We start from the raw sequence: 22,714 nt of genomic DNA, 5'->3' as shown, positions 1-22,714 counted from the left end.
GCCTGATAAGAGATATGTCTCCTCTGTATAAGTGAAATTTATAGTTAAAAAGCTGTAGAGCTTCAGCACTCTACAATTGATCAGAGTGATGATGAATTGTAGGCTTTAGAGAGTCCTTAGCGTATTACTGCGTAAAATTTTGGAAAAGTCTGTAAGCTACGAAAAAAACAACGTTAATTATGAATGACTAGCTGACCCGGCAAACGTTGTTTTGCCATATAAAGTATAATTCACGCGATAGTTTTATAAGTAATAAAATATTGCCTATATTATAGCCTGTACATCATTTTGTTCTATTGTCAACAGTTTTTGCAGCGCACGCAAAAATAGGTTTTCGATTTTACACCTTGTGTTACAAAATAGCAATTTTATTACAAATCCCTAATTTTGAAAAAAAAACATAGCCTATAGCCTTCCTCGATAAATGGACTGAAAGAAAGGACCCAACACTGAAAGAATCATTCAAATCGGACCAGTAGTACCAGAGATTAGCGCGTTCAAACAAACAAACACTGCAGCTTTATAATATTAGTATAGATTAAAGTCATTGTTATTCTCCCAAATCTGTGCTACTGTACCATGTACGGTGTAATGTTTTTTTTTTCGGTTAAGATGGAATCGATAATTAAATTACTGATTTTTGTACACTTCATAAAAACATGTTAAAATTTAAAAGAAATCACAATTATTCTTTATCATGTTTCATCATCAGCTGGAAGACGTCCACTGCTGGACAAAGGCCTAATATTTTATCATTTCATTTATCATGTTTACACAGTCAATATTCTATTATATTATTTTATGGAGCCCTAGAGAAATAACTTTATGAAACAATTGAAAAAGATGACGGATCTATGCGAAACGTGTAAGCAAATCTAGAAAAAATTTCTACGAATGCCTGCTACCCGAATTGATTGACAGTCGTATTCCAAGATATTTAACTGTAAGGGGAAGAGTAGAAATAACGATATAATAAATTACTTAATTATTAGGAAAATAACTATATTACTATGTTTTGTGTGTAATAATAAGCACCCCTTTTACATTTTTTATTTTAGTATTTTTACAGTACCTATATATAGAAATAAATATATATATTATCGGTTCATGAGTTGAACAATCACAGTCTACCTACTCAAAATCTCTACTCCATGTCGCTGATGGAAGCAGCTGTGATTGTTCAATTCAAGTTCAGTTTCGCCCAGCTACGTGTCAGTGGAAACGCGCCCTTATACTTATGATTGCGTGTATAATTTATACATGCTTGTCTATCCGTAGGTAACTTATATTGATTTTTTCTATATAAATTAATATAATCATCAGTCAAGCACTACATACAATACATCTCACATTCACGAAAATTATCCATAAATAAATTCTACTAAATCGACAAGCAAACCCATAGTATCTGGGCGATGCACTATATAAAAAAAGGCATTTATTTTCTCAAAATTGATTCCTTTAGAATTATTTTTGATGTCATTTCTTATACTACTAGATACTGCTACCGCTTCGGAAACAAATGGCGCTCTGAGAGAGAAGAAGCGGCGCAAGAAACTCTCCCAGCATTCTTTTTTTTGCGCTCTTTTCAATAAAAATATACAATATTGTACAGTCGCTATAAAATAATCACAATCTAGTCCCAGGCTGTCCGATCATTTAGATATTCAGCAGTGGAGTAATAGGATTTACGACAGAGCCATTTTTTTATAAAACATTTAAATTTATTTATAGATAATGCCTGAACAGTGGCTGGGACTTTATTGTAGAAGTGTATACATTTACCCTTAAAGCTATTATGTATCTTATGAAGCCTACTAGAATTAGTTACAAGCAATCCCTTATTTCTAGTGTTATAATATATATTATTATGTGCATAACTCATAAGTTATACTCCGGCCTGGCCAACTAACGCCCCTTAACTTCAGCCTTCTCCCGAAGAGTGCGATAGGGACAAATGCAGCTCAGACCGATTTTACCTACAAAATTTTGACTAATTAGAGGTTTCATATTCCCCTGTTTTCCTCTAGAATGTTGAACCAACCAAAAATTTTTTTGGTACAACATTTTCAGGAAGAATGTGTCTATGTCGGTACGTTTTCCTTTTTTCTTAAAACCCTTTCAAAATTGTTACGTATTCGTCTGAACAGGGCGGTATAAAAATGGCATTTTCTACGATGTTTGAAGAGTCATATTTTCTTATGTCGACAGTTGATTGAAAAAAACAAAACGTGCAGACATAGCTTTAGCATATCTAGATTTTTTGACAAAAAATCTCCTCTCTTGAAGCACTATCCAGTGAGAAAAAAGGGGAATACGTTTGTATGGAATAACGCTGCTAGCGTCCCCTCTTAAAGGGAACATTTTCTTATGATTGATTGGCATCATAAGCAAAACTAAAAGATAAATATCTAAAGACTAACGATAAACAATATTCTAAAAATTTTGATATTTCAAAAATGTTTCCATAAGCCATAAATAATACATACACATATTAAAATTTATTGATGTGCTAGATACTGATATTTTTGGATTAGGACCCATTCTGTTCAAGTATACAAATATGCAATAATGTTAAGTTAACTTCGGAGAAATACATTAAAAGAAAATAGGTGAGGATAAGATCTGATTTCGGAAAGTTCTCGGGACTCATCTACTTTTGGGGATCTTTTTAACCTGCGAGCTCTCTCTCTGATCGCGTCATTAACTGTTTCATCCCCTATTCATGAATGGAGATTTTCTTCACCTAATAATGAAAAAAAGTAACACCTCAGTTTTTTGTTAATTAAGTTTAGGAAGCTTGCGATACAGGTTGGCATAGTGTAGGGTCCATTGTGAACCTTTAGGCCTATCGCAGACGACAGACTATCCGTGACGCACTTTTTAGTCTGTGATAATAAAACATATAGAATTATATGTAGTACCGCAAACGACTCGCAAAAAGTCTGACACACAAAATATCCTCGTAGATCTGACCACAGAACAGAAAAATCTAGTAGAAGTGGCATCATATTTTACTATGGAAACTGAGGGCCTACCATCAACTTTTAATAAGCGATGCGATTCCGATGCAGTTCGATTTAGGTACCTAAACTGAATCGCTAAAATTCGTACCATGAAGTGCCTTTTACTGAATGGCGTTTGGATCCCTTAAGAAGAATGAACGAAATAAATTTGTCTGTGGTGAGAAAGAGATGACTCTCTACAGTCGTTGCATAAGTTTGTCTCTCTTACTCGAGTACATATGCGTTGCGTTTCGAAACCTAAAATGATATGATTTTAGCGGTTTTTTGCGTTGAAAATACTAAAAAAACATTTTAAAACTGCGCTTTATAGCGTCAAATTATAAACCATTAAGCCTTTTTGTACTTATTAAATAATAGTAATATAAATAAATATAGTTCTTAGAATTACAAATTAAATGTTTGCTTAGGTGTTTTCGTAGAAATAACGAGTTATGAACGCACCTCCATTGATGTTTGATTTGACAGAACCACAGAGTATACTTTTTTTAATTCGTTCTTGCGAACAGGCTATGGTCCGGGCCCTTACTGCCTCGTCTTTAGTATTTACATTTTTGGTATTTATTTTCAGTATTTTGTTTTACAAAAAAAGTCCGATAAAGTATTCTCACCTCATCTTTCATCAATAAAATTTTCCCATACGTTTTCACTATTTTTAAAAGTTATTTACAACACGATTCACTTTCCTCTAAGGAAGTAGGAACTTCTTTCGAATCGCTCACTTTGACGAATAAGCTATCCAGTTTATGTTGAAATATTACCTCATGGTACGAATGAATGAATGAACTAAATCAGTTTGCGATTCAGTTGATATGATTTTTGACATTCAATTGACATCATTGCGATTTAATCAGTTGATTTGACGTCAACCTAAATTAGAAAGCTCTAATCACGTCGTGGTACGAAATAGCAAAACAGTTCCTTTTAGGTTGTCAATTGAATCGCAATAACAGTTCATGGTAGGCCCGCTGATGTCGCCAAACTTACACATTTATCTATTAAATATGTAATACACGCACTTAATTCCGGCTTTATGATAGGCCTAAATCACGAAAAGACATAACTACAAATTTATTTACATCAATTTCGAACTTAATACAATTACGCTAATCTCATATTCTTAAAGTGATTATGACAACCTCAGAACTTTTTCTTATATTGCCAAAAATAACATATAAAGACTTGAAGCAACAGGAACTCTATAACCATAGATTTGACATCTGTCAAAATACCTAGTGTTGTACGAAAATTAATAAACATATCGATAAGTTAGTGAAAACTAGAAATGATGCAATCAGGGTTGATTAAGTATATTACTGATAAAGTACGTCGTAAGCTAAAATAATAATCGGCCAATATTTTTTCTTAGATAGGTATAGTACTAGGATGCCGCAATCGCTCGTCGTACCGGTTCGCTGCGGCGTATATTAAAGCGAAGCGAGGTAAACTAAGTCTGTGTACAAAAACAAAACAAAATTAATCCAAACAAAAACAATAAATAGAATCTTTTGGAATTTGTGTACCCATATTTAAATGTGATGAATTAGCGCCTTATTTGGTCACATGAAATTTTTTTTTAATAAATATAAATAGCGCGTGCTAATTTAGAATAATTTGTAAATCATGTTTGTTTTTAATTATGATAATTGAATCAAGTCGAATTCAAAATTCTGTCTCGCCAATAACCTAGAAAATTTGGAAAGCTTTCTATGAGTTCAATAATTTTTTAAATCGGTCCATAAATGGCCGAGAAACAATTAACACAGAAATCAATTGGAGTCACCGGGTGGGATCTCCGCTCAGCTTCGCTAAATTATTTCAAACCTGGACAATATTTTGCTCAATAAAATCAAGAGATCGTACACGAATAGTCTTGGAAAATTACAATACCAACATTATATTTACCTGGGAAGCAATACACGCATAAAATATAGTTTATTTTTTATAAGTATTCATCGTTATTCTGTATAAACAGAGGCCAGTAAGACATGAGATTTTATAAACGGTACTGTTTCCATACGTAATGCGCGTGCGGAAAGAAAATTTCCAAAACAACGCCGACGACGACGATAGACGACGCTCACTTTAGTCCAAAGAGTATAACAATATAAATGTAAAAAGAGAGCCTTCTCTACGCAGTATGAGCTGTCTATTTGAAAACTAGCGCCATCTGGAGATTGGCCCCAAAAATAACTATATGTATATAAGCTCGAAATTATAAAATTCATTTTTAATGTTGTGACGCAATTAAATAACTAACTCTACTTTTGTATGTAGGTATTGCATTTTTTTTACTTGCTGAAATTGCGTGTAGAGTTAGTTATTTAATTTTGCCACAACATAGAACATAAAGGTTAGATTTAGTAGTGTAAATATGCAAAATGGAACACGAGAGCTACATACATGCGCAAACGCTAGAAGTAGCCGCCACTTTATATACAGTGGGCAGTGACACAAATAAAGAAAGTTGAAAGGTTTCAAAGCGAGTGACAGCTGACAAAGCTTTCATTTTTGGGCCAACTAACAGATGGCACTACAGTCTTCTGAAAACGTCACTTTAAGGCGTCTGTCCCACCTCTGCTTTAGTCTGTCGTCTGCACTTGCTAGTGATTGACGTGTATCATGGCGCTAGACATCGATGTATCGATGTTGATTCAAGAAATGGATAACAGACCAGCACTGTATGATACATCTTTGGCAGAGTATCATGACAGAAAATTGTGTGATGAAGCATGCAAATTTATTTGGATAGTCCTTTTAATAATCTTTCTGAAAGAATAGGATGAACCCAAAATTCTCTATTTTTCTTCTTTTTTATATCTCAAGTACGAAATAATACACCGCAATCTCTGTACTTCCATTGCGTGTACATCCCTACAGTTCAGCCTACTAGTCTGTGAAATAACTGCTAAAGATATTTTGCGCGCAATGCAGACTTTTTGTGTGCCGCGGACTCGATAGCCCAAAAAGAGTGTCATCTGCGATAGGCCTTATATGATTCTTTTCCTTTTTGTAAATACAGATTTCTGTATTTGTTTAATTTTGTCCGTGTTTCAGCTCGCATCTGGAACATTGGCGAAGTAAGCGGGCTGTGTAGTGGAGGCGCAGTAAAGGCGCGCGACATGCTCACATGCGGCGCGGGTCGTGCGGCCGGCACGCACTGCGGCCCGCTGCGGGCGGCGTCGTTCTCGCCCGACGGCACCGCGCTGGCCACCGCAGCCGCAGACGGCTATGTTATGTTCGCACAGGTACGCGCCCACATACTTGACCATCCATCTGACTATTATAATCTATATACAGGTTGTCCCAAAGTTATGGGACATGAAGGGAAAGTACCTTAAATATCGAAGATAGGCTATTTTACTGAAAGAAGACTGTATGTTATTTTTAAAAGTTAGTCATTCTGCAACCAAAGATTTTCTAAAAATTACTTGCCTCGTCTGGTAATCGAACCGACTTAAATGTAAAAAAAAACACCCCTACTCTTATGATGCTAATCGAAAGAATGGCCAAAAACTAATAACTCTTCTTAAGTAACATAGTATTTTAAAAGAAAGTAGTCAATTAAGTGGGTTTTTTTTTTCAGTCTCGTGCCAGATTTTGGCGAGACAACACGTCCTGAGGATGCCTCGTGTAGAGGCGAAACACGTGTCGAATTGTTTTAAAAACAAATATTGGCGGAATTAACACTAAAGAAAACTTACATCATTTATATGGGTATTTTCTTGTAAATTAATTAATTAAATGCTCAAAATGTGATCCCTCTTGTCTTACGCAAATCGCCAATCTTTTAATGAGTCCGCTGCCTGTTGATTTTCTTATCATTTTATGGTGAATACTCGATATGATATGGCACAATTCTGTTTGTAACTCGCCCACGTTCTCGTATCGTTTTTCTTTCACGTATCCCCAAAAGAAGAAATCTAATGGTGTAAGGTCCGGGAATCTGGCCGGCCATCTAATCGGTCCATTCGTGCCAATCCAAGTAGAATGAATGTTTTCCTACTTGGATTGGTTACGTTGTTCCTTTCTTTTAAAATACTATGTTACTTAAGAAGAGTTATTAGTTTTTGGCCATTCTTTCGATTGGCATTATAAAAGTAGGGGTGTTTTTTTTTTACATTTCAGTCGGTTCGATTCCCAGACGAGGCAAGTAATTTTTAGAGAATCTTTGAATGCAGAAGTACTAACTTTTAAAAAAAACAAAGTCTTCTTTCACTAAAATAGCCTATCTTCGATATTTAAGGTACTTTCCCTTCATTTCCCATAACTTTGGGACAGCCTGTATATAAAATTCTCATGTCGCGGTGTTTGTAGTTAAACTCCTTCGAAACGGTTTGACCGATTCCCATGAAATTTTGAGTGCATATTGGGTAGGTCTGAGAATCGGACAACATTTATTTTTCATCCCCCTAAATGTTAAGGGTTGTCCACGCCAATTTTTTTTTTATTTTTTGAATTTCTCAATTCCGTCCATATAATATAATTCTCCTGCTCATGAGTTTACAAGTAGTAAACTCCTCCTAATAAATTTTCATATTTAAGACGTGTGTACAGGACAACGTCTGTCGGGTCCACTAGTATTTATATATTACTGTATTCATATTTTAACCATTATAGTTAGTTAAATTATTAAATCTTTCGTGAGTCATTATTAAATTATTTACTAATACAGCTTTACTCACGTTTCATCGGTGTCGGTACCGACTAGTTTCGGACCCACCTCTTAAGTAAGAGTGGAAGTCCACCAGTAAGAGGTGGGACGTTATCGCGAACCTACCACAGTAACCCTAATGAAGGACCTAACCTCCCGAAACTAGTCTGTACCGACACCGATGAAACGTGAGTAAAGCTGTAATAATAAATAATTATAGTTAGTGTTTCATATTTTGCTCCCATGTAAAGAGCATAGTGGCGTAGTGATAGAGGTACCTGCGTCTGCGCATGTCAAAGTCATATAGGATGTGCATGGGTACAGTTACGCAAGAAACTACTTTATATTGAAATTGTTATTAATTTTACTACCTATCAATCTAATACAATCTATAAGAAATAAAATAATATGTTTGTAAGGAATAGAAATGATGACAAATTTTGGATTCATCATCTGTTATGTCTTTTATGTCGGTACAGGTATACTAGTTTCGAAAATACTTTTATTTCAGAAATAATGTAAACTGAAAAAAAAATATTAATCTATTTTAATTTACGCGCGAAAAAGCTCGTAGCTTGCCTTAATTGCCGATTATGACATCACACTTCAGAAAACAATGTTATTACGTAATAGTACGCGGAAATGGTGATTGTGGCTGTAATCGCGATTATTGAAGGTAGCTACTGAAAATCAGTGTTGGTTGATACCCAACTAATATGCTGAGTAGAGTAAACCTTTTTGGGACAAAACACTGCAAAAACTATACTATGTTGATATAGAATAAGCCTTACTTTAGTTTTTAATGTGTGTTAGTTTTTAATTAGATTAGGCATATTATAGTAATTTTTTAGATAAGTTTTTTCATATTATATTTTGTAAATGTTCACGTGTTTTTCACGTGTGTATTTGTAGTGTTTATTCCAAATAAAGACTTACTTACTGACTTACTTACAGATTGTGTATTTTTATTTTATTAAAAATCTTAATCATCTCAAAATTTAACTATAAATAATAATATAACTGAGTCATTATTTAGAGAACTTTTATCATATAAATTTTTCTTAATAATGACAATTGATTCTTTGATACGATCAGAATGAAAATCATGTGGTACTTTTTTAAATATAAAATGTGCTCCATAAAGACTATAGAAAAACAGCAGTTGCACAGTTCTATAAAAGTTAGTACATACCTAGTATATTTGATAGTTAAAATTTATCAATAAAAGAAAATAATTACTTAACAGTAAAAAACATTTATCTTCCTATATGCCTATTCCTATATATCGATGCTATGTAACTAAAAAAAAATACTATTAGTTGCATTCAAATAGACTAGGAGCTTTTAATTTTATTTATTTTTTTTTATTTTTTATGACTATGATTTTGTTCTAATTTGTAATTATGTACTTTTATGATTTGTATGGTTTGTTCTAGTTCTTAAGTTTAGTAGTAACTGTTTTTATATTAATTAGTAAAGTCAATTTCGTTCAGGCGAGGTGTCCCTCTTGAAGTCATATGTCACGCGGGGGCCACAGAAGATCAGCGTTGCATCACATTTGTGTTGCAACACATGCTGAGTGGTTCCTTTTTTAAACACCACACGTTTTTATATGTATATATTTTTTATATTTTTTCAATTGTTTCATTTTTGTTATTTGTGTGTGTGTGTGTTTATAAATAAATATTTTTCTTTCTTTCTTTCTTTCTTTACTATTCGTATCTATGGGAAGCAAAAACAACGTGAAATCAAATACGGACATCAAGATATCGCTCATCTATTCCCTCCTCAATTACTTTACAACCAATTTGGCCCTGGAATTTTACTTACATATATTCTTGATAATGTAATGTATGTTCATAGGCACATAAGTGAATTTGCCAGAAACTGTCATAACCATAATGTTAACACCAGGAACAGACATAAACTGATGATGCCTACTACTCGGCTAAGTCGAGTTAGTAAGTCTTTTGTGGGGTGATGTATATAAATGTTCAAAACAAAAGTATTACGTTATTCAAAAGAATTGTTAAAAAGCGTTTGTGTGGTAATGGTTACTATAACATAAATGACTTTCTTAATGATACCACAGATTGGGAATGGAGCGATCGCCCTCAGGCTATTAAATAATAAGTTTAATTGTACAATCTTACTTTGTAAATGTTACTTTAATTGTAAAACATATTATTGATGGAAAAAAAAGGCCCGCTGAGTTTGTTGCGCCCATTCTTCTCAGGCCTGAGGCATTCATTTTGGAATGGGTGGTAGATTTTTTGACTTTCAATAAGTGATTTCACATCCTATTTTGAATAAAAATATTTGAATTTGAATTACATCAACTGTTTTCTTTTTACGTCACAAATCGCCACCGATGCAAGCTGCAAGTATAACTATCCCATAGGTTAAAGTCAAAGTCAAAATATTTCATTGACATAAAATCAAAAGACTTCTCGTCAACGTCAATCACAAAAAATACAATTCAGATACATACATATTAATTACATAAAAGTTTAAACATATTTTCAAAACAATGCAAAGTGAAACAACACAAGGCTGAAACATATTATAATCCATAAAAAATAACTATAATACTATTTAATTCCATATTGTAATGTCGTTTACATAATCTTCAATACTGTAATAAGCCTTCGATATAAGTATGCGTTTAATAAAAGATTTAAATTTATTTATTGATAATTCAGATACACTTTTTGGTAATTTATTGTAAAATTTAATACTATCGCATGCAAAAGAGTTGTTTATTTTACAGAGCCTAGTATTATAAATAGCACTATAAGCCATTCATATAAGTTAAGGGCATATGAGTTATAATGCCATTCTACTGATATTTCATAAATAGTTATATCTTAGATGATTTATCTTCAATTCTTACATCTGATGAGATGATGATCTTATTTCCAGGTTTATGTGAATAGCCAGACCAGTCCCAGATGCCTGCACAAGTGGCAGCCTCATGAGGGAAAACCTCTCACCTGCCTTTTCTTTCTTGATAACCATAAGAACTATAACTCTGAGTAAGTATGAATGTAAATGTGATATTATATACTTATATAGATATTAAACAGATTTATTCTGGACTACTGTAAGTACACAAATTAAATTTGAAAACAAAATTTATGAACGCTCTTCCACTGAGCCAATCGTTAGAGTAACATTTCGTTGAGAAATCTTGTATGTCTTGTTCAACCCTCAGGTTGTACTGTACTAATTTCTGAAGGTAAAATTTTACATGATTAAACTTTTATTGTACTTGGAATTATCTTCTATAATAATCGCTAAGATAATACCTAATTAATAATACCAATTCTGTATTTATATATTCATCTGCATTTCAGTGTCCAATTCTGGAAATTTGCTGTGACTGGGGCAGATAACAATACAAACATTAAGATCTGGTCATGCAAGTCTTGGTCTTGTATACAAAGTATTGTTTTCTCCTGCCCTATAGTGGATTCGACCCTCATGATGAAAGCATCTTTGGACATAAGTGCCAACTACCTGCTGCTCTCGGACTATAAGTCGAGGAGCCTGTATGTGCTCAAGATGACACGGGATGAGGATGATACAATTGCATACTGCAAGAGTGTGTCTGAGTTTTTGTTGCCCTACCAAGTGTTGGGATTCTGTATTGTGGATGCTGGTGAGTAATAAGTATCAAATTTTAATAACAATAGCAGTTATACAAATGATTTAAGTTTTCTTTAGTGTTAATTCCGCCAATCTGGCACGAGACTTTTGGCGAGACAACACGTCCTGAGGATGCCTCGTGTAGAGGCGAAACACGTGTCGAATTGTTTTAAAAATATATATTGGCGGAATTAACACTAAAGAAAACTTAAATCATTTGTATAATTATGGATTTCCGCAAAGTAACGCCTAATTCAATAAATTTTCTAACAATAGCAGTTGTCTATGATAATGAAAATGTTGACAACACTACATTAAATTAAACCTACACACTGACAGATAATGCAACCATTAAATTTGATGTTGATTTTTTAAATCGTATTCAATCATAATTATTGAGTTAATAATAATTTTTGCAAATTTGATTGCAAAACTCCAAAAATATTTTTACAAATGTGAACATTTCTATGAAAAATGCATGAAAATATCAAACATTCATTTCATATTAGAATATACTAGCTGACCCAGCAAACGTTGTATTGCCGATATTAAAATCGCGATACAAAAGTAACTGTTGATCGTAGATGGGTGAAAATTTGAAGTTGTATGTATTTTTTAATGCTGACTCATAATCAAACAAATTAAAAAAAAATGTCAAAAAAATTAAAAAAAAAAATCGTGTGGACCTCCCTTAACATTTAGGGGTATGAAAAATAGATGTTGGCCGATTCTCAGACCTACTCAATATGCTCACAAAATTTCATGAGAATCGGTCAAGCCGTTGCGGAGGAGTACGGGAACGAACATTGTGACACGAGAATTTTATATATAAGATAATATTGACTTTAGGATATTGGTGAATTATATTTCTACATTTGTCAATGAATATTTAAATAAGTTTTAAGTTAGCTGGATTGTAATAATTAAGATCTGAACATACCCTATTCCAAAGTAAATGAAATTTCGACGAATTTTGAGCCATTATCTACAACACGACTCCAAGGTGACCCCTGATGGAACGCTGGATTACATCCGTCTAGAAAACTCTTCAGAGTTCTCCAATCAGAACATAAATTACTTTGCTTACAGAAGAGATGCAACCAAACTGTGAGTCCCGCTGTGATGATCCCTTCCACAGGAATGGATCTGCCAATGAACGTGATGAGCCTCATCATTTTGAACTTCATGTGAGTTGTCAATATCATTATAGCTCAGTTTTATTCATTATGCCTTATAGTATGTTTCAATCAGTATTTTGCTATAAAAAATAGGATTTTATTACTTTACTATTCAATATGAAGAACTAATTAGGCTATCAGTGTGGATTATGCATATAAGTGGGCATAGTCCAATACACCTACTGCTTTAGAACATTTCACGCTGAGGAGTCTATGACGTCTTGTTATACATAGTATGTTTCAATCAGTATTTTGCTATAAAAAATAGGATTTTATTACTTTACTATTCAATATGAAGAACTAATTAGGCTATCAGTGTGAATTATGCATATAAGTGGGCATAGTCCAATACACCTACTGCTTTAGAACATTTCACGCTGAGGAGTCTATGACGTCTTGTTATATAAGTGGAATAATTTTTGCTAAATCGGATTCCCAGAAATCTAATCTAATCTTGCCATAATTGTACAGGAGAAGGAGTTGGGGTGCGGGACAAGCGTGACGGAAGAGAGTGTTGCGTCGCGGAGCCGCGTGCGGCTGTGTGTCGTACAGCCGAAGGGGCTGCAGCAGGCGGAGCTGACGTACACGCATCCTCGTCGCCCCGCCCACCTGCACGGTACGCTCACTTACGAAATATGGACGCGTCGAGCGGCACTGAAGTGCTAGTTGCACTTCAGTGCCGCTCGCCACATCCTGCTGCTGATCACTATATTACATTAATAACTTCATTTGTAACCAAGAATTACTTTGAGGTCTTATCGTATTACCACACGGCACAAACTAGACATCATACCCAAAATCCAGGGAGATTTCCCTTGAACATTTTTTTATTATATTTATATTTTTCTCATATGTGCCAGTGAATGAAAGCTTTTAATATAATTATTATGACTTCATACTTATGTATTCATTATAATTTATTGTTTGACTGTCATTCCCACTCTATGCCATAACAATGTGTTCATCATCGACCTTTTAACCCATGGACACATGTGTGTACACTTTCAGATATATCTACTTAACAGATATGTTGTGATCATTAGCTGACCAATGAACATTCAGCACCCAATGCCAATAAGTAAGCCTACTGGGTTATACGGTCGATACTCTTAATTGTCTATCATTATTTCGCTGTGAATGTTGTGTTAGAAAAAATAAATAATTGATAAGGAATTAGAGTTGAATGTGTTTCCTAGATGATGATGATGGGCTTGCGTTGGAAGGACCGGTAGAAGACGAGATGCCTGCTAACATTCTACAGCAACAGACTCAACAGTTGAAGAACCTATTACTGAGGTCGCAGGTAAATATTTATTCTCATTGTCAACATAATGAAATCAATTAAAACAATTTATAATTGATTGTTGCTAAACCCATAACTTAACACTTGAACAAATTTGTTTTATTTTTTCTTGAATGATTGTGAATGCATGGTTGGACTGAATATCGTTTAAAAAGTCAGGAAGCGTAATTGTAAACAAAATCGGTTATATATTCTGTTCCAAACTTCACTTACACATATCTCAAGTATTCGAACCTATCGAACCAAAAGAACACACGCATGTAAATAAGCCAATTAATTAGTCTTTAACGCGTAGTATTTGAGCAAGTGCAGTGATTGGTCCCCGGACGGACAGCTAATGGTAATTGGTTTGTGGGTCTGTTGCAGTGCGAGATGCGTGGACGATATTATGCAATAAGTGTGAGAGGATAAGTCAAAATAAAAACTATTGTTTTCTTGCAGTTTCCATATGAGTCGGACTAATTAGTTGTAATTTAACTAATAAATACTAGACCATCATAGAATATAATTTTTTAAATGTTTTTGAATTATAATAGTTTTAATGTGTTGCCAGTGAACGCATATAAAATATGGAAGTAGTCTTGTCATACTATCTACCGTTGATTATTAGCGCCATAAATTCACACAATTTAGACACAATACAGTAAACTATCAATCCATAAAATAATGATTGTGATTAGTATTGATTCTAGCTTGATATTAGGATATTATGCTTTGTCAGTTACTTTGTCATGCGCCCAAAATCATTTACGTGATTGGTTCTCGGCATGACATGATTACGGTAACTAAGAGTAATTGGCTCGCGCGCTTGACATATTGTCAATGTTTGTCAGATATGTGGACGATGTATACGTTATGTATGAGAGGAGATCAGTCATAATAAAAGAAATAGATTGTTTTACCGATACATATGTCATATTAGCTAGATTAGTGTATACCTTTAAAAAAAGGCTTACCTTCTCTAAAAGGCCGGCAATGATTATGTGATTCATCTGGTGCTACCGGAGTATATGGCCTGCATTCATTTAATAATTTTTGAGTATTTTATTTTTAAATAATAAATGAGTTGTGACTGAATATTTATTAAAAATCATAAAAGATTGCACACAAAACTTATATACAAAATTTATGGTTAAAACGAAAAATGTAGAGAAACTTATTGTTACAACACTGAATATAATCTTGTGTTTGAAATATTTATATGACGCACTTTATTACAAGCATATTATTGCGAGATTAATTATACAAATTAAATTTGATAACAAAATTTATGAATGATGCGGGACCTGCGACCTCTCATGTTCCGTGCGAGCGCTCTTCCAGTGTAATAATTATAGTGCACTCTAATTCTCTAAAAATAAAAGGAGAGAGAAAGGAACCACTAGACTACTACGAGAAACTGAGAGTTGAACAATGCATACAAGATTTTATGACGATACGTCACTCGAACGGTTAGGAACTGGCGTCATGCAGTTGTTAATATGATAAAGTTCCGTCCCTATTTCAACACGCAGGGTTTTTATATTTAATTATTTGTACCTGTGCTAGTTGAATATGAAAAATATTGAATGTGGTGGCAGGCGCAGAGTAGCAGCTTATTGACGAGGGCAGAGTCTCCGCCCGCACAACCCCAGCTCAATCTGATGACGCCTGATGCATTCAGGTAACAATTATTATACAATTTTTTTATGACTATAAGGGACGAGACGAGCAGGGCGTTAAGCTGATGGTAATGAATGCGACCTGCCGATTACAATGCAGTGCCGCTCAGGATTCTTAAATAATCCAAATATTTTGATTCTACAACTGCTTCACGGCAGAAATAGGCGCCATTGTGGTCCCCATGATCTAGCCGGCATCCTGTGCAAAGGTGCCTCCCACTGGTGAAATAATATAGATGGCTGGTCCATGCGTCAACTCGTGAACGCGTGTTACTTTTGGTGCCAGGTCGACCTTTAATGAATTGTTGGATGCGATTACTTATTATGACAGTAATCACGACCATCATGTTCACGAAGTATACACAACCTTAAATTCTAGATCTAAAGGTCGATGCATCCAATATAGGATGTTTTATACGGTTTATTCTTTATTACTTTTTAGGATATATTTGATATTTAAAACGCTTTTAACTTTGAACACGATTCATATATCGGGTGCAGCACCTTACAGACTTAATTTGTTATGTATATTACAGCCATTGTAAAATACTTTATTGATGGAAAAGAGTGGCCGTTGAGTTTTTTGTATGTTCTTCTCACGAGCTCTATTTTTTCCGAACATATGGTAGATTCAGTAATTTAAAAGAAATATTTATAATGATTAACAGTTTATTGAACTTTGAAAAAGTATAATGACAGCGAGATGATCTTTGTCTGACTCGAAAATGTCGAGCTCTGATATTAATGGACACAAAAATCTTGTAAGATTATTTTTGTGTATTTTAGAAAAATATTGTATATAAAACACAACCCATTAATAATTTCAATAATCAAAACTCAGTCTAATGAAGATTGTCTTTTGAGGTAGTCTTCAGTATCATATCTTAAGAATAATATTTTTTTTTATTTTGACTTATATTTATTAATTTGTGTTAACACAGTCAAACTATTGAGTCGGCAAATCAGTCGCCTGTTTCCTGTGGCTTCTAACAAGTAACAACTCAATGAGTTCTATATGAGAATGAAATATTTTCTCGGTAATTATTTCGATTGGAGTGATTTTAAATACAAGGAAATGACGTTGAAAATCAATATGGTCCTTCAGCAGAGAACCAAACGAATTGCTAAGGATGCAATTTACAGTTGTTCAGTGATAATATATAAAATTGCAGTTCACCGGGCAAACGAGATGAAGAACTAGACATAGCTGGAACACAAGACCTCAACCCAAGACTCTCCACCACAGGTAAGTCTTGTTTTACTAATCTCATCTTCTAGGTTATTCTAAAAATTTATGATAATTGTCAATATAAAAATTTCCACTCACTTATTTTCACTTTCATGATATACTTTGTGTTTGAAAATACATGTTATATCGCACAAAAAAAATATGGTGTTTTATTTTTTTATATACAACATTCATAAATTTATGGCATAACTGGTCCATTGATAGGGCACTTCTTAGCAATCAGTCAACACTGTAAGTATAAACCCGTTCAATTTTTTCGTAGTCTTCTTGGTATGGGTGGTTCGCTAATTAAGACTTGAAAGCACATTGTTGCGAAATTATTGCCTTATACTCTTCTATTCTGTCCGTTCTTTCTTGCTTAACGGTTTTCATATTAAGGTTGTGATGAAATCTGTTATGTTATGTAATATACCACATGGTGCACTTATTAACATATGTAGCATTTTGGACTCAAATCTATATATGAAGTCATTTATTTGTAGATGGAGTCACAACCTGAGAGTTGAACAAGGGATACCAACATGGGTCGTATGCCATGCGTACTGGACTGGTTGGCCCTGTTGGGTTCGAGTCCCGCATCGTTCATAAATTTTGGTTAAAAAAATAATTTGTATAAGTCATTTATTCTTTAATCTTTATACTATTCTTAGGTTGCGATGAAGATGAAGAATGTGAAGTGGTGGTGTGCGATGGAGATGATGCGGTGGTAATTGACGAGCAGACGAGTGATGAGGGTGGTGGCCGGGAGTGCGCTAAGCAGTCAGGAGGCTCCAGCCCTAGCAGAGAGGTGCAGCAGATCATGTCCCACAACGATCTCTACAAACAGACGGTAATGTGTAGTCTACTAGTGATAGATGATTTTGGGTAACTCCGAGCAGTTTGGAGACTTCAGTTCTATCAGAGACGTGCAGCAGATCTTGTCCGAGAACTGTCCACATACAGAATATGGCAACACGTAGTCTACTAGTGATACATGAGTGTGGGTGGAACTCCAAGCAGTTTTGGGATTTCAGTCCTATCAAAGAAGTGTGGCATACAATGTCCCACAACCATCTCTAACATTCAAGGGTATTAGTAGTTCCAGCAATGTGCACTGAAATCTAGTTAAAGAACAAACGTACGTTTTTGAGCTATTTCAATTAGGAGGGGTTACTTATTCCTTTTATTCTTGACTAGAAATGAGATTCTAACTTAAGGCATCATAGTCATCAATATCTTTCTTTCTTTATTCAAGTTTAATCTTGTGCGTGCAGGACGAGGAGGGCAGTGTGTCAGGCGGGTCGACGGGCGCGGAGGTGTACGAGTCGCAGCCGTGTGTCTCGTCCACTGCGTCCGCGGCTGCGCCTCTCGCCGCTGCCACCGTGCCATCAGCTCTTGTGCTCACTGGTAACTCATAAATTTCCATTTGTGAACTTTTTAGGAAGATATGTAACCATCATCCAAATTTACATAAGTTACAAGACGTGTAACGTTTTATTTCTAATTTTTCTTTAAGTATCACTAAGTATCAATAAAAATATTGAGATATGTCCAAGTGCGTGCTAATAAGCAGACGCCTGGCCTTAATAATGATAATAATATATTTATTTGCAAAAAATATGCCATACTATGGTGCTATAATACAATAATGAGCTTACATGTTTTGCTAGCACTATACCTAGCATGCAAATATTTAACTTAATCGTAACTAACTTATAAATAACTTAACTAACATCAGATATATGAATAAATAAAATAAAATATCAAAATATGTCCTATTTAATAAAATTAAAATAAAAATATTTTTAAACTCGCTTTCCAATTCAATCTTTTAGTTTCTTTTCTTTTTCTACTATTTTTGGATGGTCACTTTTAAGACCTATAACATAAGGAACCGTGTTGTCTACAGCTACTGTCAACAGGTCGACTTGGTAGGTACCTACTGAAAATCAGTGTTGGAAATCATTTCCAAAAATACTGAGTGGGTGTCCTTTTCATGACGCCGTATTTTTTATTTGTTAATTTAACTATGTATATATGTTTTGTGATGTCATGAATAAATGCATACTTTACTTTATATTCTTCTCCATAAATTCCTTAAGACTATAGAAATTACAAGTATTTAGCCAATTATATAGTGTATTCTTAAATAGCCTAGAATTTAATTTTTTTAAGCTACTCCTACGTAACAAACTCTACTATTACATTCATAAGTTATTTAATGTTACTTTTCCAAACTTTACTATCAGAATAGTCTAGCTAATATTGCCAGTTGACGTCTGGCATTCCACAACGCGCGTTTCGCAAAAAATTTCTTGCCTGGCACAGCCACTTTGTGGAATCAATGGCTGCGGTTTTCCCGAACCGATGCATGGTCATGGGCGGTTACCTCCCCATCCCGCGAGCCTCTTGCCCGTTTGCTTCCTCTTATATATAAGAAAAAGCTGGGCCCTAACTCGGTATTGTAGCAATTTGATGTGAGCAGGTGCAGGGACGGGCGCAGTTGCGGGCACGGAGACAGCGTGGCCACAGATCTCGCTGGCACAAATCACGGAAGCCAACCAGCGTAAAGCAAGCACACAACTGGCTCTCGACGACTGGGCGCGGCACAAGTTGGACGCACTGGACGCCAAGATCGAGAAGCTCAATGGTCAGTTGCAACCGACCATCATTAACTTATTTCATCTACACCCACGCCTTAAATCACCGGTGGTCTAATCGCCAGTCCTAGTACCCATTACATCGTCCAAACGAGTGTTGTAATGTTGTACTTTCATTACAACACTATATAACACTCTATTATCACCCATATTCGTGTTTTAATACCCTTATTACACAACAGTTGCATCAATAACTATTTCAACACACTTGGTCGTTAGCAATGTATTAATGCACTTTAAATAATACACATTGACAGACCACTGAAGAACTGAACAAAGAGGACTTATGATATGATATATTATATAAATGATCTTCCTAATCTTATAGAGAAAAAACATAAGGTAGTATTGTTTGCGGACGACACTTCACTGATTTTCAAAGTGAAAAGAAACCAAGCTATGTATGACGAAGTGAACGATATTTATCTGACATCGTGTACTGGTTTAGCGCTAATAACCTATTGTTAAATAGCAAGAAAACCAAATACATTAATTTTACCGTACCAAATGTCAAAAATGTAGATGCAAATATTTTGTTAAACGGAGAGGCGATAAAACCGGTGGAATCTGCTATATTTCTTGGCATAACTCTAGATTCCAAATTACAATGGGGCCCCCATATTGAAGGATTGGCGAACAGAATTAGTTCTGCAGCATACGCGGTTAAAAAGATTAGACAATTAACTGACAGATACGGCGCGACTAGTATACTTTAGTTATATCCTATAGTATATTGCTATGAGGCAACGCCGCCGATATTAATACAATATTTGTGCTGCAGAAGAGGGCTATTCGCGCTATTTATAACCTAGGTCCTAAAGAATCATTGAGAGCAAAATTCAAAGAAATTAACATCTTGACTGTTGCTTATATTCTTGATAATGTAATGTATGTTCATAGGCACATAAGTGAATTTGCCAGAAACTGTCATAACCATTATGTTAACACCAGGAACAGACATGAACTTATGATGCCTACTACTAAGTCGAGTTAGTAAGTCTTTTGTGGGGCGATGTATATGCTTTTACAACAAGATCCCAGAAAATGTGCAGAACAAATGTATTACGTTATTAGAAAAGAATTTTTAAAAATCGTTTGTGTGGTAAAGGTTACTATAGAATAAATGACTTTCTTAATGATACCACAGATTGGGAATGGAGCGACCCCCCTTAGGCTATTAAAAAATAAGTTTAATTGTACAATATTACTTTGTAAACATATTTTTTCGATGAAAAAAAAGCCCGCTGAGTTTGTTACGCCCATTCTTCTCAGGTCAGAGGCATTCATTTTTGGATGGGTTTTAGTTTTTGACTTTCAATAGTGATGTCACATCCTATTTTGAATAAAAGTATTTGAATTTGAATATGCCGCTGAAAATCCATTTCCTTTTTTGGAATAGATAAATAAGTCCCTAATTTAGACGAAAAAACGTTTATAATTATCAAATATCATATTTATAATTCACATTTACATGTATATAGTATGTTGTGTATAAATTGCGTAAAACTTCGAAAAAAACATCAAAAATTCGGTGCACTCACTATCACGTCGGCGGCCGATAAAGACAGATGTCCCCGCATCCTTTTTCCGTTAACTTTTGTATGCTAACATGTATAAGGAAATAGGCAACAGTGTAATCAAAATAACCTTTCATTCGGAGCGAGCAAAATAAAAAAAGAACTTGCGCGCCATTTCCCAGATCTTTCATATTCTGTTTGTATCGGATTTGTTGCTGAGTAGTACAATAATTGTAACAATATCAAATTTTAGTACAGAAGATGAACAATTGAACACGAACTTCAAAATTGTCGTAAAAACCAATCCAATATCGTTTTGAATATAAATGTCATTGTAATCTTATATATAAAATATTCGTGTCACAATGTTCGTTCCCGTACTCCTCCGAAACGGCTTGACCGATTCTCATGAAATTTTGTTAGCATATTGAGTAGGTCTGAGAATCGGCCAACATCTATTTTTCATTTTTTTGACATTTTTTTTAATTTGTTTGATTATGAGTCAGCATTAAAAAATACATACAACTTCAAATTTTCACCCATCTACGATGAACAGTTAGTTTTGTATCGCGATTTTAATATCGCAAATACAACGTTTACTGGGTCAGCTAGTAATTGTATGTAATTGTGTCAAGAATTGTTTTAATAATTAGACGATTTATTTAATACATGTTTGTTTTTTCATCACAAGTGTGTTGAAAATGTGCGTATGAAACTCGTGAGCAACTTGCACACTAGACGCTCGGCTGATTAACGCCCTCGCCTACTGCTCGGGCTGCAACCCACAGCCTCGTGTATAATTAGTAACTTAGCACACTTTTGTCATAGTATTATGACCTTTATTGATATTAGAAATAAAATTGTTTATTTGAATCGTTGTAGGTACACATAAAACAAAAGACTTAAGATAAACTTATGAAAGAAACAACAAACTAACAAAAACTGAAACATTTATAGTATACGTTACAAAAATGGTCCCAACTCAGCATGTTTCCTGTTTTGAAACCAAATGTGGTCTTCCGTTGGGCCATTTGGCAATGTCTCAATAAATATATTACATATTATACTAGCTGACTCAGCAAACGTTGTATTGCCATATAAAGTAATATAAAAATGATTGGGGTGTAAAAAGTAGATGCAACCGACTCGTATTCGAGTATTGATCCATTGCTATCTTGGAACCCTATAGCGGATTTGTGGATGGAACAGAATAATATAAAAATCGCGATACAAAAATAGGGGTTGATCGTAGAGGGTTGAGAATTTAGAGTTGTATGTAAGCCGTTTCGGAGGAGTTTAACTACAAACACCGCGACACAAGAATTTTATATATTAGATAAAGCAAAAACTTATTTAAGCTAGTAAACAAAAAAAGTATGAAGTAACGTGAATTAATTGACTAAGTTAACATATTAGAGACCTATTTATATTGCATACAGACTCTTTTTTGTGTAGTCATTTTGACATGGAAGCACCAGAAATCGAAGCTAAGAAGGTTGGCAATTATATTTTACGATAGTTTTCCAAGTAAAGTAAACATATTTCAACATATTCCAAAATAAATATATAATAAAAAACAGACAAAGGAAATGACGCTTCAACAAAGTCCTTATTAAATTTGAATGGACACTATTTCAAGTCAAATTTATATCAACAAAAACTATATATCATCTTAATACATATATATAAATTACGTGAAACGTTGTTTGTCCGCGATTGACTCCTGAACTAATGAACGGATTTTAATCGGGATTAATTCATGGAGTGCAGTTTAGTCCAATTTGAGAGATATTATTTCGACCTATAATTATTTTTATTTCCAATATTTGTTTTGTATGTGCA

General features: G+C 34.3%; 1 protein-coding gene across 1 annotated transcript in view; it reads left to right on the top strand.

The window, feature by feature from the left end:
* The window catches only part of LOC126980074 (enhancer of mRNA-decapping protein 4-like), a 60,824-nt gene that overhangs the window by 11,055 nt on the left and 27,055 nt on the right, over nucleotides 1-22,714 (top strand). The window contains exons 6-16 of the mRNA XM_050829691.1: nucleotides 6,081-6,271; nucleotides 10,600-10,712; nucleotides 11,034-11,338; nucleotides 12,415-12,512; nucleotides 12,975-13,119; nucleotides 13,700-13,806; nucleotides 15,387-15,469; nucleotides 16,640-16,713; nucleotides 17,367-17,545; nucleotides 17,970-18,102; nucleotides 19,181-19,345. Of these exons, the coding sequence (XP_050685648.1) occupies nucleotides 6,081-6,271; nucleotides 10,600-10,712; nucleotides 11,034-11,338; nucleotides 12,415-12,512; nucleotides 12,975-13,119; nucleotides 13,700-13,806; nucleotides 15,387-15,469; nucleotides 16,640-16,713; nucleotides 17,367-17,545; nucleotides 17,970-18,102; nucleotides 19,181-19,345 (1,593 nt within the window). The remainder of the gene's footprint in view (nucleotides 1-6,080; nucleotides 6,272-10,599; nucleotides 10,713-11,033; nucleotides 11,339-12,414; nucleotides 12,513-12,974; nucleotides 13,120-13,699; nucleotides 13,807-15,386; nucleotides 15,470-16,639; nucleotides 16,714-17,366; nucleotides 17,546-17,969; nucleotides 18,103-19,180; nucleotides 19,346-22,714) is intronic.

Source organism: Leptidea sinapis, chromosome 4, assembly GCF_905404315.1.
Source record: "Leptidea sinapis chromosome 4, ilLepSina1.1, whole genome shotgun sequence".
NCBI classification, from domain to species: Eukaryota; Metazoa; Arthropoda; class Insecta; order Lepidoptera; family Pieridae; genus Leptidea; species Leptidea sinapis.
The sequence above is the reverse complement of the archived record's forward strand: the minus strand, read 5'-3'. Positions and strand labels throughout refer to the sequence as shown.